Source organism: Sinocyclocheilus rhinocerous, unplaced genomic scaffold, assembly GCF_001515625.1.
Source record: "Sinocyclocheilus rhinocerous isolate Xijiao unplaced genomic scaffold, SAMN03320098_v1.1 scaffold107, whole genome shotgun sequence".
Lineage (NCBI taxonomy): Eukaryota > Metazoa > Chordata > Actinopteri > Cypriniformes > Cyprinidae > Sinocyclocheilus > Sinocyclocheilus rhinocerous.
This window is the reverse complement of record NW_015635024.1, coordinates 90395-108968: the sequence shown is the minus strand read 5'-3', so window position 1 is coordinate 108968 and position 18574 is coordinate 90395. Positions and strand designations below refer to the sequence as shown.

Genomic DNA, 18574 nt, shown 5'->3' with positions numbered 1-18574 from the left:
TAAGCACATTATCAGTGGTGCAGTCCATCATAAATACAGCACATACTGTAATATATCTAACATGAACAAGACAAAAATAAACTGTATAGTTCAGTTATTGTAGTCTTTTATATACATTCATTAGACCTTATTTACAAAACAGACAGAGCTTTGTGCACCAATGTATGTGAGAATGGTTTTACGGAATTCAAATAAAGCCCATTATTTCTGTCACTCAGTACATTATTTAAAATCATGTAGACTCATTTCCTTTTGATTGATTCATCTCACAGCACACGTTTAAAATCTGCCTATACGTTTGTTGGCTCAGATGTATTATTACAGTAAGATTTACATTCAATTAAACTTTTGAAGTCAATCTCCCTTACAAAAAAATCAAACTGAAATACACTTTCACGCAGGAGAAGTGCTGGATATGTTCAAAATGCACAGAATGCACATGGTCTGTGCATGTACAAAGATAAACGGCTGTCAAAATGTGCAGGACACACTTGACTTTGATTTGACAGTCCAATTCTATTGAAATGAATGAATCAGATTTTAGCATCATTTTAGCATCATCTGACAGACTTTAACCATTTTTTGTAAACAAAACTGAATCAAATGTGCCAAATGTATTTTCCTAGATAATCATGCAACATGATGAGGTCATGCATCTGTAGTGTAGCATGCTATGTTTTCATGTTTTAAATGTTTGTCATTGCATAATGTGTACTATGTTGTGTTCTATTTAAAGAAGCATAGAAGGCAGTATGCAGTATACACTAGGCAGCATGCATTGAGTAGTATGCTAGACTACACTGAAAACACTCAAAGTTCTCCACTTGGAGGCAGTATTACCTCATCATGCTGCAGGTTTGAGTGCATTTAGTCTCAATGCACACCCTGAAGTGTACAGTATCTCATTTATATAACACCTGTGGATGGATTCGCTTTGTGTTATTTAAAGTATGTCTATGACAGAGCACCTATAACAGAACCACGATCTGATGCACGTGGGGCCCTTCAGCTGAGCTGCTCGGTTGCAAACGTGGGCTCTCTGTGAAGGCAGAGTTTAGTAGCTGCTGCTTTCATCTTTGACCTCCACCTGACACTGGGACTTGGTGCTCTTGCGGTTGCTTTGGCGCGGGTCGTCGCCGTGGATGCTGGTGTCGATGCGGGACAGGGTGCACATGCTGCTCTGGTTGTGTGGGTGGAGACGGGTGGGACGGAGCTCGAGTTCATCGTAGCTGGACACATGGATGAAGGGACACCACCTGAAGGCCCGTTTGAAACCGGCCCTAAACCTGGAGGTTTGGAAAAAATGATTTTTGAAATGGATTCCTAGTTCATCTCAAAAAGCAACAGATAACATTAATAGGCTATAATAAATTGATTCTTAACAATAGCTTCGTAATAAGCTAGGATAATAGATCTTGTATGTATAGGAATTGTGTAGATCCAAAAATCAATACCTAAAAAGCGTTAGCAAGTAAACATCAGCAAGTTACTTTCCAGTTGACCAGTAAGTTTATTAAGAACGGCAAGATTATAAAGTTTAAATAGAAGTCTAAGAATGATACTTTTTAATATTTTGAAACTGATTTGATTCCAAATTAAATATATTATTAAAAATAACATTAATTATGTAAATACATAATATAATATATAAATACATAAATATTATATAGATATATTTAATATTACTATATTATACTATTACTATAGTAAATATATTTTTATTACAAATCAATATTAAATAAATACAAAAATATTACAATTTATTTCATTATTAAATAAGACCAAGTAACTTGCCAGTTGACTGGTAAATTTTGTAAGAACGGCAAAGCTACATAATTTATATAGAACTGTAAGGATTATACCTTTTTATATTCAAATAATACATTAAAATTATAAATAAATCATAATTTTTTAATTATAAAAATAAACATAAAATTTAAATATATTATAAATCAATATATTAAATATATTGTTAAAAATAATATATTAATATTATATATTATTTATATATATTGATATATTATATATATTGCTACAATATTACAAATTATATAATTATATATATAAATGGCCAGAAAATGTTCTCTATCTGCAGATGTGGCAAAAAGTTTATATATTGTGTATATTTAATTTTTTGTATTTAATTTTCTTCTTATTTTTTGCACAGTCTATAAAGAGTATGCCAGACCTACATTTCACTGCTTGTTGTATGTTATATAACTTGTATGTGACAAATAAAATCTGGAATCTGGAATCTTGGAAGTTAATTTTGCAGCTTGAGTGTATATTAGTATATGAGTGATTCATTACCTGCCATTCAGACAGCAGTAAATGATGGGGTTGTACATGGTGGAGCTCATGGCCAGCCACAACACAGACAGATAGACCTGCTGGATGGACTTCCACTTGTTCAGACGCTTGTTTAGACCCGTCACAATGAAATAGACGTGATAGGGCAACCAGCAGAGGGCAAAGGTCACCACCACCACGATCATCATCTTCACCACCTGAGGAGAGAGCCAGTGATCATTTAGTCACAACATGAAGCATATGCCAGCAAAGCATATGAGTTTCGGCTTCTTGTGTTCTGGAAGAAAACAGCATCAGGGAAAGTCACGGCTCAGCTCGCAGTCTGAAGTCTCCATCTGCCGACTCAAAGCCATCTGCTGCCATTGTTCAGTGAACGAAAACTCAAACCTGAAAACAGATAATGAATGACGAGAGGAAACATGTCGGATAGTGATTTAGCACCACACTGAAAGCTTTTGCACCGGTCATCAGACATGTGAGAAACAGATAATGAATGACGAGAGGAAACATGTCGGATAGTGATTTAGCACCACACTGAAAGTTTTGCAACGGTCATCAGACATGTGAATCAACCCCAATTAAGAGTTGTGGTAGTTTTTATCATGAAAGAGCAGGAGGAAATTGCAGTGTGCTGAAAAGTACATAATTGCATATGTCATATGTAAATGGCACCAAATGACAATTTTGTGTTTTTGATTTGTTGTTACTGGCATCAGGCGGACAGAATGGAGCAGACTGTTCCAGGGTCCAGGAGTCGTTTGTTCTTGTTACACTAAACAGCCTCACATCTCGCACAGCCTGACATCTGACTAGCAGCATCTGGCCCACGGTTCAGCACATTTTAGAAAGTACAACAAAGTACTCACAAATTAGACAAGAAGAGACTGCTGGACCTAAATTTGAGGTGACCAACCTCAGTTTACACCGCAATCTATTTTGAACAGCAGTGTTGTCTGCACACACAGTACAGTTCGAAAGATTGGGGTCTATAATACAGTAAAATCAGTAATATTGTGAAATATTATTACCATTTAAAATAATTGCTTTGTATTTGAATATACTGTAAAATGTAATTTATTCCTGTGGTCAAAGCTGAATTTTCAGCATCATTACTCAGTCTTCACGGTTGATCCTTCAGAAATCATTCTAATATGCTGATTTACTGCTCAAGAAACATTTCTTATTATTATCAATGTTGAAAACAGTTGTGCTGCTTCAGATTTTTATGGAAACCAAGATACATTTTTTTTCAAGATTTCAGGATTTTTTTCAGGATTGTTTTCTGGGTTCTTGACGTAACGGACCCGGGAAGTAACTCCTTGTAGTCCCTTACGAGCCGTTTTTGTAGGCATTAAGCTGCCAGAATTTTAAAAGAAGATATCTCCGTTTGCATCGAAAGTTCAACTTCGTAACTTTGCAGATATTGTTTATGATCAAACAGCTGAATGGCTATGTAAGTGTGATGAACACTGCTTGGCGTCTAGTCAGTCACACATCGAGTAGAAAACGAGCTGTACCTTCTTGACAGGTCATGTTCACCTGCCCTCCTGAAAGACAATGTACTTTCACACTGATTGAACACCATTCATACGCTCCCTTGCAACCTTAATAAACTTCGGCTAAACCTTTGTCAAACTGGCACTCTCTGACACTTCTGCCGCCCGTGGCTCATCGTATCCGCCGCTAGGGTTACGTCACACCTAACCTTTCCACACTAACTAACGTTAAAAAACTGAAATCGCAATCAACCACCCCTTTAATAAATAGAAAGTTAAAATGAACAACATTTATTTGAAATAGAAATACATATTTTTTATTATTATAAATCTATTTACGCACTTTTCATTTAATTAATGTTCTTGCTGAATCCAAGTATTCAATTTCTTTGAAAAAGTATTAGTAATTTTGTTGTGTTTTTATCATTTGTAATAGTTTTTGTTGACAGACAGACAGACAGACAGACAGACAGATAGATAGATAGATAGATAGATAGATAGATATTGGCAACTAGCTGAAATGCACATTTTATTTTATTTTAATGTTTGTTTTATTTTGAGCAAAAAATGGGTAAACCTTTGTCAAACTGGCACTCTCTGACACTTCTGCCGCCCGTGGCTCATCGTATCCGCCGCTAGGGTTACGTCACACCTAACCTTTCTCTGCTTTGTGTAACTGTCAATCAGCAATTATTCACAAGGCTCCACTGCGTCCCATTACTCATTAAAGTACAGCGGGGTCTCTTCAGGGTACAAGACTTGTCGCTTTTTTACAGACAAGGTGCAAATGAAAGAGTTAATTGATTGATGATGGACGGCGTTTCTTTGTCTTTTCCAACAGGTCCGTGTCAAATTATGCACAAATTAATGAGGCCATTTGAGACATTGTGAGTGGCTTTTCAAAGGTTGTCATGCACTAAAGTTAGCAAAGGATCCTCGGTCTAAAAGAATGAAGGAATGGTGTTTTCAAAAGCGATAGATTAATGGCTTGAAAATGTTTAACATTAACAACAGAGGTGCCAGTTAAGTGTTCAGTTCTCAAAAAATGAGAAAGATATAAAGTGCATGTAAACGTCCAACCAATCGCCTGAGATCTTTGTGCTCTGATGTGTTGTTGAGTCTCAGCCTCAGACGTTACACTCACAGACCGTTCACAGACTGTTGATATAATAAACTAAATTATTTTACTACTATTATTTTATTATTGTATTCTGCTTTTTGAGTTCAACTATCATTCAAAAGCTTGAGGTCAGTATGATTTTTTAAAAGATATTAATACTTTTTTTTAGCAAGGACACATTAAATTGGCAAAAATTACAGTAAAGACATTTATAATGTTATAAAATAATTCTAAGAATTCTATTTCAAATAAATGCTGTGTGTGTGTGTGTGTGTGTGAAAATGCTTTTAATTCACCAGTGCAAATTTTTATACTTCTCTCCAATCAAGAGTCTGAGAAAGGGTTCACACGCCCTGCGAAACCTACTGAAATCCTTTTTGTTACATTTCTAGCCAATCAGCAGGCTCTTTAAAACAATCAATGGGCTTTGGAAAGTGAGGTTGTGTAAAGGTAACTTTAATCCAGCGTAAGCCTACGGTTATATCTGAAACGATTCTGTAATCTCTTAAGAACCATTCTGTAAAAACCATTTTTGCACAATACGAGATGAATTGTCCCAGATTAATCCCTGAGAGGGACCTATCACTGTCCCACATGTGCGAGCACGTGTCACAAAAAGCTCAGAGCTGACCTGCGGGATAAACCAGACATGACCTTAATCTGTGGAAAAATATCAAATAGATATAGCAATACAGTGAGATTCCCTAAGTACAGGTAACAGCAAATACATAGATTCATTTCTATGATTTACAAATGCATGGGCTCATTTCTTAAACACTGTCCTTTAGTCACCTCATTCTGATGCTCCTACCGAGGACAGAGAGATTATATGAGAGAAATCAGTCAGTTCCTTACAAACATATTTTTATGAACATTTTCATAATGTTCACATTAAGTTATGAAAACATTATTCTCTGAACATTCAAAATATCCAGTTAAAATTTTTTTTTTCATGTTTATGCAATCCTTCTCAAAAACATTAAGGGAGTGTTCCATTTTATAATTTTGCAAATATTACTTTTGAATGTTCTCTGAACATTTTGAAACTAGTTAGTCGTGACATAAAAAACGTCCAAATAAAAAGGTTTCAGAAAAAATGAATGCTCTATATATATATATATAATGGTTTTTGTGCTATTTTTATTTATTTATTTTTTACGAATGTTATCAAAGACCAGATAACTTTGAACAAATGTTTTCTTACTGGAAGAACGTTTCTTCACAACTTTAAGAGAACCTTGCCAGAATGTTAAGTTTTAACATAAAGCTCACTTTAAAAGACTTATTTTTGTCCATGCAATGAAAGTCCATGCAGTATTTGTTCATATTTTGAATTAGTGTTTGTTTTTATATTTGTAGTTTTCTTTTTCATTTAATATTTTTGCAAACTACTCACTAAACTGTTATTTTTTACTAGTTTTTGTTTTTTAAATATTTCTATTCATTCTAATTTATTGTTTCAGTTTTAGTTTTAATAATCTTAGTACTACTAGAACTTAAACTTATTTTATTTCAGTTAGTTGCCAAGGCAACAATTCTAATTTTTAATTTGAAGGTTTTTTTCTCATTTACTGTTTTATTTCAGCTTTACTTAAATTAACAAATACAATTATAATTTTTATAGTGGCATTATTATTATTATTATTATATGTTTTTGCTATTATAACAATAACACTGCATGGAGTTCAATGTTGTTCTGGATGTCGTTTTGGACAAGAAACATTCTTCAAAATACCTTCTTCCATGTTCTGCAGAAGAAAGAAAGTCATGCTGAAGAACTAATTTAAGATGAAAACCACAGCATATGTTTTTCCAAGCCTTTTGACCAAAACTAATATATGTCAGTATGTCCTCTTACCTTCCTTTTGGCATGTAACTGTCCAACATAACTGTCCGACGAATCTCCAGGAATCTCTCCTCCCCAAAGTGTCACCCCGACTATAGTGTAGGTGATACCCATGACCACTAGGGGCAGCATGTACACCAGCACCGTTACTATGATATGATACCTGCACAGGTGAGAGGAGAGGACGCCGTTGTAAAAAAAAGAAAAACTCGTGGTTTTTATGTATCTCACCAAATGATAAACCCAAATAGGCTTATCTAATGCTTGGCGCTTTGGTGTTTAGACAATAAGTTTGGATTGTGAGTCAGGAAGATTGTTTACACTTCTGACACACCATTTGGCCACCGGTAAATAGGTAATGTGTTTGGTTTTCTCGCCTCACTGGCAGATGGCACTTAGTGTAAAGATAGCAGGCAATGTAAAGCCAGAAAGAGCATTACCAATATTTGAGCAGTGGAAGCAGAGCCTGAGAAGCGCAGGCTGTACAGAAATTACAATCAAGCAGAAGAAAAAGCAGTCAGCCGGTGTGAAATCCTCGGCTTGCTGTCTTGCTTTCTGCACACACATCTGGCTTCTAAGACAGATTCCTCAATGAAATCCACCTCATTAGTGACTGATCTGGGACTGTTGTCAGAAACAAATGAATCTCTTACATGAACGAATCCTCAGAAGGTCTCGGCCAGGCGACGTAGCAGATGGTTCTGCGAGGCATAGTTCTCGTGGTCGAGTAGAAACACAGCGGGAAGGCCAAAATCACAGCCAGGGCCCAAATACAGACAATCACCACTTTAGTAGCGGTAGCTGACAGACGAGGCTTTAGAGGGTGAATTATGGCCATGTACCTGCATAAAGAAGAACATGGTTTTAAATGAACCCTTTTCACACAGAAACAGAAGTCATCATAGTTGGGTGAACTTCAATAGTTGTGAATGGAGACTACAACGTATATAATTTTTGTGTTCTCATTTCAAAGAAATATCCACAATAAAGTTTCTATGACTTTACAAAAGAGGGGGAAAAAATGGCAGAGATTCATTACGATGGTCAGAAGAGAGAAAGATGTCAAATTTGCTGTCACTCCCTTAGCCGTTTAAGAAGAACTCATACATCAGCATTAGTTTTCTGTAATCTTGATGACAAGGTAATAAAACACAATGTGTAATGTTATTAATGTACATAAATTTTTTTCTAAAAAAAATGAATATGTAAAAAAGTTGGTAGATTTGCAATGTTAATAACTGTGAAAATGCGTCATCACAGTCTGTGAAAAGGGTCCATAATTAAATCTAACTGAAGAACGTAACGAGTGTGAGATGTTGAATTAGAATTTGATTGTCAGGAAGAAAACAAAACAAAACACTGATAGTTAATAATGTTTCAGGTTTATGCATGATGACATCTTTATGGGTCATATAAAAATAGGTCTAGGATTTACTTTGGTATAGTTTTTGAGTTTTATTTTTACAGTGCATTATTAAAAATTTTAATTCCACTTAAATTTAAAGGGGTCATATGATGCGATTTCAATTTTTCCTTTCTCTTTGGAGTGTTACAAGCTCTTGGTGCATAAAGAAGATCTGTAAAGTTGCAAAGACTAAAGTCTCAAATCCAAAGAGATAGAGAAACAATAATGTACAGTATGTGGAAAATAATGTGTTTTTTTAACTTTAAACCGCATAAACACATTTCATTACACCAAATACACAAAATACTGTTCTTTTTAGCAGCATCATATGACCCCTTTAAAATTGAATTCTGCTTCCTGTTTGCTCCCTCAATTCAAACTCACAAATTATGCACAATTCATGTCTGAATGGTGCAAAACCCTGTCTGAAGTCAAACCTTTTGTTAACATGAAACAAACAGGGGAGGCAGCATATGGATGAACACTCGTGTATGCTGAAAGATTACGCAGAGTTAAGATGAAGAGATGTTCTCTGGCTCCTACACAGCCACAGACTGAGCTTGTAATCTTTTAATGAAGGAAAAGTCCCCCTATGCTCTGGATCATGCAGATCAGTATCACAGATCTCATCTCATTAGATGCATTCATGACTAACTGATGCTATGAATGGTGCCTGCGTAATACTGAAAATGAACAGTTTAGCTAAATAAATGTAGATAAGAACAAGGTATAATGAATGATATGTTGATTTATTCTATTTAAAATAATGCAAAAAAAAATTTCATTATAGATACTAGCCAAATTTTATCATCTAAAAATAGCCCACTTTTATGACTTTTAAAGACATTTTCAAAGCTTGAAATGTATATAGACTCATCAACAACCTCTACTCATAGCTGAACACATTTATTGTTCAATTTTGCTGTAGCTACACATTGAGCGGACGTTCTGAAATTTAAATAGCTCTCAGGCAGTTACTTTTGTTCATATAGTTTCAACGTACAATGATACAAGAAACTTGAATAAACGCAGAAAGAGTGCATGTGCTTCCGGATAATTTACAAAGGCATTTAATACGTTTTATATATTATTTTATAATTTTATAGACTGTATTTTATATTATATATCTCTATTTTCCAGGTCTGGAATTCAAAATTGTTAAATTCCTATGAGAACCAAGAAGACGAATTACAGCCTGATGACGTTATTTCGAGGTCATTACTACTTTAATTCCAACACTTTTGGAATTAATAAACAATTCCACATAATTCCACATGGAATTCATATTAACAATTTTTTTTATCAGTTTTACAGTCCTCTATTTGTTATATATTGTTAAATGTTCTATTTGTTAAATGTTTGGGTAAACCCAACATTTTATTGCTGCCAGCTAATTTACAATGACATTTTAATGCTTTTTTAATAGATCATATTCTTATAGGCTTTTATTATATAGCTACTTTTCCAGGTGTGTAAAATTCCCAGGAGAACCCTGAATCAAGTATCCTGCACGATCAAAATGTTATAATTAATCATAAACAGTCTTACCTGTCGACTGCAATCGCTGTCATGGAGTAAATGCTGGCAAACACAGCGGTCACGGGAAAGAAGTTGTGGAACTTGCAGTAAACCTCTCCAAAGTACCACTCTCCGTGCGTGGCGTAAATGAAGTTGATGAGCGTGTTGAAGGCGGCCATCGAGGCGTCGGAGAACGCCAAGTTGAGCAAGAAATAGTTGGTCACGGTGCGCATCCGTTTATGAGCCAAAATGATCCAAATAACGATGAGGTTACCGAACACAGCGACCGCCAGCACGGAGCTGTACGCGACCGACCAGATCGCGACGCGCCACGGCGGCTGCACGAATTGATTTGTGAAATTACGCGTTACGTTTGAGCCGCTCTGAGGACCAGCCATTATCAACTTACTGTGATATCCTTCTTAAACAGCTAGGATTTGATCTGATACATATATTTATGCTTCTATAGTGTCAAGTATAGATCTGGCACGTCCTCGTGCGCATCCTCCTGCGCTCCATCCAAAGTGTCCAAAATAGCGGTGACGCGCAGTCATGCCTCATATGACAGACATCTGGAGATGCTGCTGCTCCTGCCACATGTTGCTGCTCAAATGAATAGAGAGACATGCAAAAGTGGGATAGTTTCAGTAGATTTTCAATGAAGGACTGAAAAATACTTTATAGTCACCAGCCTTCCTAAATGAACCAAAACAATTTCAATGGGATGGGCTTCTGAACGAAGGCAGTTCGTTTCACTTCAGCATCGAATTTATATAAAATATGAATTTATATGCGTTTACTGCAAATGTGGTGGGGGGGGAAAAAACTTTAAAGCAATTTTCTTTATGAAAAGTTATACTTTTGTTCAATTTATGGTCCTCCTTCATGGATCCATGGTTAAGTGGTCTACCAGTTCTAAATATTTAGAGGGATAGTTCGCCCAAAAATGAAATTCTGTCATCAAAGAAGATATTTAGAAGAATGTTGGCAACCACGCAGTTGACTGACTTCCACAGTATATTTTTGGAAATCAATGGCTACCATTTAACTATATCGCAACTGTTTGGTTACCAACACTCAAGACACAAAAGTAATGACTTTGCAAACACATTTGAAATTTGTAATTCTCTTCATTACTCTTAATTCCCATAATCCTCTTCCATAAATCTTTTTGTAATATATTGGTTTGTGTATTAGAGGATTGCAAATTATTGTAAAGATTAGCAATATTATCACCACAAAATGTTTATTTCACTTTCACAATACACATCTTTTCAAAGCAGCTTTACAGAAAATTATTATTTAATTGTGAAGGAGCCAAATGTGATTATGGCGAAGAAATAAACATCCTAACATGTTTAGGGGGGCGGTGACGGACCTTGATGGAACCAGACTAGGCTGAGGGAGCCCGTCCTTCTCATTACAATACATTTACATACACTCTAAAAAATGCTGGGTTGTTTCAACCCAACTTTGGGTCAAATATGGACTAACCCAACTTTTGGGTTAACAATTTAATGTAAAAATGTAACCCACAAGTTGGGTTAGTCCATATTTGACCCAAAGTTGAGTTGAAACAACCCAGCATTTTTTAAATATAATCTAGTTACAAAATGTCTTATACTACTCAAGCATTAACTGAAGAAATTATGATATTTAAAATGTTAAGTCAGTGTTAAATTTGTAAAGGTAATGATTAATTAGTATGGATAATGACTGATTTATAGTCCTTTGAGGTTCATCTTAATCTGACTGAAAGGATGCAGGCAATGTTGAGTGAAGCGCGTGTCGCTGTCTAGCTGGTATAAACTGTAATTGGCAATAGAGTTGCTTTGTAACGCCTCCCTATATTAATTCACAGTCTTTGAGGTCAATCCTAAAACAGCAAGGCAGTGAAGTGTCAGTAGTTTTGAACTTTTTTTAAAAAGCCTGAACTGCGATCTCTGTTACTTCTTCTCAAATGAACAATCTTCCATGTCTGTGAATGAGTTGTCACAACATTCCATAACGTTTCCCACATCTTTCTCTCTGATCTGACAGATGACGCAAAACAGCTTAGTGTGATGCGCATTTATATTCAGTGCAAGAAGAACATCTTGTCCAGCAACAGCGCAACAATTGAATATAATTGTCAAACTATTTGGTTGTCAAATAGACTTCAAAAACAAAAATTCTGTTATTATTTACTAATATTCACAGCAAGATTAGAGGAATCTTCACATAGCTCATTTCTACACAAAAGCAGGTCTGTCGAGATATACTGTCTATAAAAACACAACAAAAGAACCTTAAAATTAGCTATTGAAAGCCTTGTGTAAGGAACAGATTAAAATGTACAGCTTCAAAACTTTGGATATGTGGATGACTCATATAGAGTACATTTGTGTGTGTGTGTGTGTGTGTTTTAGTTTAAAAGAAACAGATTTCATTCTTGCATATTTTGTGCATACAACTATATGGGTTTATGAGTTATGAGTTAATAATGACATAAATTTAATTTTTGGTGATCTATTGCTTTTAATGGAAAAGTTCACCCAAAAATGAAAATTTGCTGAAAATGTACTCACTCTCAGGCCATCCAAGATGTAGATGAGTTTGTTTCCTCATGGGAAAAGATTTGGAGAAATGTAGCATTACATGACTTGCTCACCAGTGGATCCTCTGCAGTGAATGGGTGCCGTCAGAATGAGAGTCCAAACAGCTGATAAAAACATCACAATAATCCACAAGTAATCCATACAACTCCAGCTTTTCACTTCACAAAACATCAATTGATGGACTGGAGTCGTGTGGATTATTGTGATGTTTTATCAGCTGTTTGGACTCTCATTCTGACGGCACCCATTCACTGCAGATGATCCACTGGTGAGCAAGTGATGTAATCATACATTTCTCCAAATCTGTTTGATAAAGAAACAAACTCATCTACATCTTGGATGGCCTGAGGGTGAGTATATTTTCAGCAAGTTTTCAGTTGGTAAACTATTCCTTTAAATTACTAGCCAAGATAATAATTTAGCCTATACATATGTACACAGCTTCACCAGTAGATGCGCGTGCATGTTTGTGTACATGTGTTTACGCTCATGCCTGTGTTTGTCTGTGTGTGTTCTAACCACAGAAAGGCCATGTTACGCATCTCACCGTGCACCCAGGGTTCAGGTGGTTTGGTACCTTTCATCTTCGACTATTTCAATAATCCTTTGATGCTTCCGCAGATGTTTGAGCTCTCCGGGAAGACGCTGCCCTTTTATGCAGATCTGGCAACCTCCACTAATGCCTGTTGGAGGAGTCTAGCTTTCACACTCTGTCAGTGCCTGGGGAGAAGCTCTTCCAATTAAAAGGGATTAAATTCTGATTGAAGCACACTTAATGAATCAGACCAACAGTTGCTTCCTCTACTTCACAAGGGGAATAATAATGGCACAATGCAAGTGTGTGGCTGTGTAGTGGGGTGAGCTTTTATTTTTATTTTTTTGGCAAGTGGACTCTGATGGGGGAATCACCAATCAACAGGTAAATGTTTAAAATGTGGATTCTCAATTGGTGGGTTGCAATTAGGGCTGCACTGATTAATCAAAATAAAGACTGTGAGCAGCTCATGTTTCAGTGATTTCAGTATCTCAGAGCGGCTCGGCTTGCAGTAAAAGTTGCCCCACACAAACTGATCTCTGCATCCGCTCTGAGTTTGGGGCTCTTATAACATGCATTTGGGAATGCAACAAGTGCCAACCATCTCCCAAACGTATAAACCAGCTGTTGTCAACAAACAAGAAGCTTTAAAGGGACAGTTCACCCAAAATTGAAAAATCTGTCATCATTTACTCACCCTCAAGTTGTTCCAAACCTCTATGAGTTTCTTCTGTTGTGCACAAAAGAAGATATTTTGAAGAATGTTGGGAACCAAACAGTTGACAGTAACTATTGACTTCCATAGTAGTATACTATGGAAGTCAATGGCTACCATCAACTTTTTCGTTACCAACATTCTTTAAAATATCTTCTTTTGTGCTTCGATTTTTCTTCCCCAAATCATGCAGCCCTAGTTGGGATCCAAAAATGTTCCTGATAGGGTCTGGACAACAAGGTAAAAAAAAACAATGTAAATAATAAAATGCAAGTAGTTGTGTTCATCAAAATAGCAAGTAATAGTCAAAGGTTGAGCATAAAAACTTCGATTTTTCTTCCCCAAATCATGCAGCCCTAGTTGGGATCCAAAAATGTTCCTGATAGGGTCTGGACAACAAGGTAAAAAAAACAATGTAAATAATAAAATGCAAGTAGTTGTGTTCATCAAAATAGCAAGTAATAGTCAAAGGTTGAGCATCCAACTAAACTCTACAGTATTTTAGTGCAAATTCATCCGTCACTTGGTAGAAGCTAATCTAAATAATCAGATACCAACTTGGAAAAGTTGTGTGACATGCTTTCATTGTCAAAAACTATGAATTAAGTTACAAGAAAACATACACATTTCTCACTTTTCTCTTCATTTCCTCTTCTGTCATCAGCTATCATCCTGCAGCCAGACCTCCTGAAGAAAACAAAGGTTGCTGAGGGAAGAGGTGTTATTGAGGCCAGCAGGGGTGCTGCTTACTTTACAGACTGCATCGATTTTAATTGATCAGACATTACTATTAAAATGCACTGTCCTTTGCTAAACTGAGATCCACAGGTTGAAGACATACAATGCCAGAGAATGAAGAGAGAAAATTGCCTCATGGTGCTCAGTGAAAAGCTTTAACAAGGCTGCGTGTTTAATGAGATGAACCTTGCGTGTCTCGACTCAAACTCCATCACATGCCACTACCGTCTCTGTCTTCACAGCACTCTTGTTGCTGAAGCTCTCAGCAGGGTCCTACTTCACATGTTTCTTCAGAACAGAGATTGCCTTCTATCTCTGATTACATCCATTGTGCACACAGCTAGTTTAAAGATTGCTTTCTCCAGCTTCAGCAAGAGAAGACCCAGTCCTCAAAAGAACTACCTGATTTCATTCAAGCTCTGTGAAATCTCACATCTTTGATTTCTGGGGTATTTTTAAATCAACTCTAGGTTAGGTTAAATTACTCCTCTCAGTCATACTGAGTGCGATTGCCAGTTTGAGTGGTACTGCTGCTGAGATTGAAAGAGAAAATGGATGGAAAACCCAGACGCCCCTGTGCTCTCATGTGACATTAAGCTGATTGAACAAGAGACTGAATTGCTCTATAATAGGCTATATTATTTTTGGTAATTTCGTAGTTTGAGTCAGTCAACACCCATTTATACCCATTATGTGAGATTATGGGGGAAAACATTCATCATATAAACCAGAGTTGTACCTGAATCTATTGACAATATGAATTTAAAAGTACACGTTTTGATTGCTGCGTGAATTAGGAAAGAACAGGCTACTTTAAGGCATAGTATATGAGAATTCAGATTAACGTCACATGATGTAATTTAATTTCCAGAAGAGGGCAGCAGAGTATGCAAACTGAAATTGCAGTGCGTCTTGAATTGATATTTTAACCATATAAACCAGAAGCCATCATTTTTCACCATCATGTCATTTCAAAGCCATATGCTGTTATTTTACAATCTTAATGCATTGATTCTCCATACAACAACACTTCACATCATGGCCAGTGACGGCTGGTGGTTTTCTAATTAGGGCTGTGCCCATCCAACATATTTAGCAAATATCCCAGGATGATTTAATGCAAAACAGTTAAAGAAAAACGTATTGGTAAGGGGGGAAAAAACAAGACTTGAAACATATTTTGGGACTGAAACATATTTGAAATAAAAAAGAATAGTTTTACCAAGTTCAGGGTTATTATTCTCACACAAAAAAATTTTTTTCCTGCAAGCTTTTTTTCAAGGCAAGTTAAAATACTTTTTAATTGTCATAATTCACCATTTATGTATACAGTGCAACAGCAAAAACATAATTGTTACATCATTCTCAAACTTAATCCCCTGCAGACAGGAACACATAGGGCCCTGAGGCTATAGCAAACCCAAGGGCCCCCCTTCATAGTAGCGTATCTTGGTGCCACAACGTTTTCTACCAGGAATAATTCGGCTTTTTTTAAAATCAAATCTCTTGCACACTAAATATTCCAGGCTACAATACATTAAAAGAATAAATACATTAACACTAGATATGAAGTCAAAGCAAACAGGTTTCCAGAAGCAAAAACAACTTTTGAGCATGCAGCTCCCTTAAGGAGTTTATTTTAAATATTTTATTTATTATTAGAAGGTCTTCTTTCTGGCCCTAGAAGAGGAGAATCATCAGGGCTGGACTGGCGCTAAAATTCAGCCCATCTGGCCCACACAGTCCCCCATAAATGTTTTGCTGGGGTTAGGGCAATTGGAATAAATAAATAATTTACTAATAAATAACGAACGAAAACAAATGATATTTTGGAATACTTAAAATGCATTTAACAATATTAATATTCCATTATATTGCAGGCTCTTAATTATTGAATTCATATTTTTCTGTCAGTAACTGCATGTTAAATAGCCTAGGTGTGGTGCTGTGGATTAAATAGCTTATTTACAGTTTTGTACAGTTTACATCTACACTTTAGTTTACATGGTCGGTCGGTGCTATTCAATCTGGTTTCCGCCAGCTTCACCACAGAGACTTTACTGTTCAAATATAAGTGTCATGTGTGTGTCGAATTCAAATGGGCAAGCGCTGCTTATTATCACTTCAATAGAGCGTCGAAAGTGTCGAGCTACAGTAGTGCCGCTTCATCACTTGGCTTTAATGTTTGTTTCCCATGCGCTTTGGGTTCTCCCTATGGCCAATCAATTCTAGGTCTACTTTTCCTTTCCTCCACAGCCAATCACGTCGGGCCCCCTCAATTCACGGGCCCTGGGGCTTCAGCCCGCCTAGCCCTTATGTTAATCCGGCCCTGCCTGCAGACTAGTCCAGACTTCAGCAGATTTGTGGGCGCTGATTAGTTAAAGGTGCAATAGGTGATTGTCTTCAGAAACATTTTTTTTTTTTTTTATTATTAGCAAACAAGTCAGAATGAAAACAATGTAACATCTCAATTCAACATCATCCAGCCCTCCCTCCCCCCTCCCTCTTCAACCCTGCGGTCTCTTTACAATGGGGAGCACACTGAATACATAATAGGGTTAACAGAAAAAGTCACAGGGATCATGAAACATGAATTTCCGTGAAAAAAAAAAAAACGCCCGCAGCATTCTAAGTCCAAGTCATTGTTCTGTGTAATATATTTGAGCAGGGGAAATCCGTTGAAGTTTACTTCACTTCGGAATTAGGAACCGCTGATGTAACCTGTTGTAGTAATGTTGTCTCTGGTATTCTGGTCTGTGAGCGTAAATGCGTTCAGGGGGCGTGGCTTTGGACGGCGATTGCAGGGAGGGTGGGATGTTCGCTTTCAGTGCTATTAGGCTAAAGTTAGCATTTTCCAAGATCTCCTACTGCACCTTTAAATTTTATGTCATATCTTGAATATGTTTATATCTTCAATCAGCCATTGGCTAAACTGCTACATATGCGCCTCCTGTGAGCAAATTCTCTATCGCCGCAGAGCTGAACTTGACACATGCGGACAACTAGAGGGGACAAATGGGGAAAACATATATTAATAAGCTATAATTTATAATAATAATAAAAGCCCAATAATCATTGTGTTGAGACTATCAACCGTTACATTTTCTCACACAACAGCTAGCTATTCATCTCGCTTCCCCGATTTTCTCTGTCGTTATGTAGAGTCATTATGTTTAGTTATTAATAATAATAAAGTTCTGCAGTCCTCTCAGTTGTCAAGTTTCTCCTCCCCCTTGTTTTTCCTTCCACACACACTCTCTCTTTAGCGCATGTGTGGAGCTTCATGGCCAGTGGAAGTGAGAGCTGCTGTGACATCAGCAGCATCATGTGTGAAAGATGATCCAGTGCTGCTGACTGAGGCAGGCAGAGAAGAACGAGGTAAATCATTGTGTCGTATGTTCTGCATGCCCTGTCACACCTCACCGTATGTGTCCAAAGGTTTCTTATGCCTTGTGCAACTTCACTCAGTAAGACTATTAGAGAGAAAGCATTTGGAAGAAGGAGAGAAACAACATTACAAACAACAGTAGGAGGTTTTCCTTTCACCTTTGTAGCCCTTGCTCTGATATGTTGCATGTTGTGGTAGAATGTGAGACAGCTTGTAAAAATCGTTTAAAAGAACAACAGTATGCAGTTCTGAGTCTGACAGAAAACAGCAAAACTCCCTCTCTAGCAGCAGAGCCTTAAAGGTGACATATCATGAAAATCTGACTTTTCCAGGTTTTAAGTGCTATAATCAGGTCCCCGGTGCATCTACCAACCAAGGAAACGTGAAAAAGATTAACCCAGTAACTTTGTTTTGGGAAGCCTTTTTCTGCAAGCGTCTGAGAAAACGAGCTCGTCTGATTTCGCTCTCCGTGAGTGACGTGGCAAAGGGATCTCATTATAATATTACCGCCCCTTAATCTGTAAGTTTACACCCACAGCGCCTTCATTTTGATTTCGCAAGTGAAAATGGTGTACCAGCTTTAATGCCATGGCGAAAGATTGAGCAAAACATGCTAACTGTTCTGTCTTTGTCTGCACAGACGAGCACAGAACACTAGAGTCCCAGACTCAGAGGAGACAACAGAGCAGAGGATTTATTGATTTATTTACTGTATATTGCTGCTGCCACACAGATCTAAAATAAACATGCGATTTATTTCGCAGCAGTTTACCTTCGCAGACATGACATAGACTGTTTTTGTAACTCGTGTGTTTTTAACGTAAACTTGTGTGTGAATGAGAACTTAGTTTAGTACTCACATGCTGTGACACCTGCTCTCTGTACGTGTGCACTCAGAAACCCGAA

At 36.9% G+C, this 18574-nt stretch overlaps 2 protein-coding genes across 2 annotated transcripts in view; one reads left to right on the top strand and one right to left on the bottom strand.

Moving 5' to 3' along the window:
• Positions 1-110: 110 nt before the first annotated feature.
• LOC107746088 (neuromedin-K receptor-like) lies at positions 111-10203 on the bottom strand. The gene is made up of 5 exons (XM_016560166.1): positions 9726-10203; positions 7426-7614; positions 6785-6935; positions 2311-2507; positions 111-1286 (listed from the first exon to the last, which is right to left on the bottom strand). Exons 1-5 carry the CDS (start codon positions 10091-10093, stop codon positions 1055-1057), a joined length of 1137 nt encoding a protein of 378 aa, XP_016415652.1. The 5' UTR covers positions 10094-10203; the 3' UTR covers positions 111-1054.
• A 7346-nt stretch (positions 10204-17549) lies between these two features.
• LOC107746117 (uncharacterized) overlaps positions 17550-18574 on the top strand; it is a 6663-nt gene continuing 5638 nt past the window's right edge. The window contains exon 1 of the mRNA XM_016560212.1: positions 17550-17658. Coding sequence (XP_016415698.1) covers positions 17550-17658 — 109 coding nt within the window. The remainder of the gene's footprint in view (positions 17659-18574) is intronic.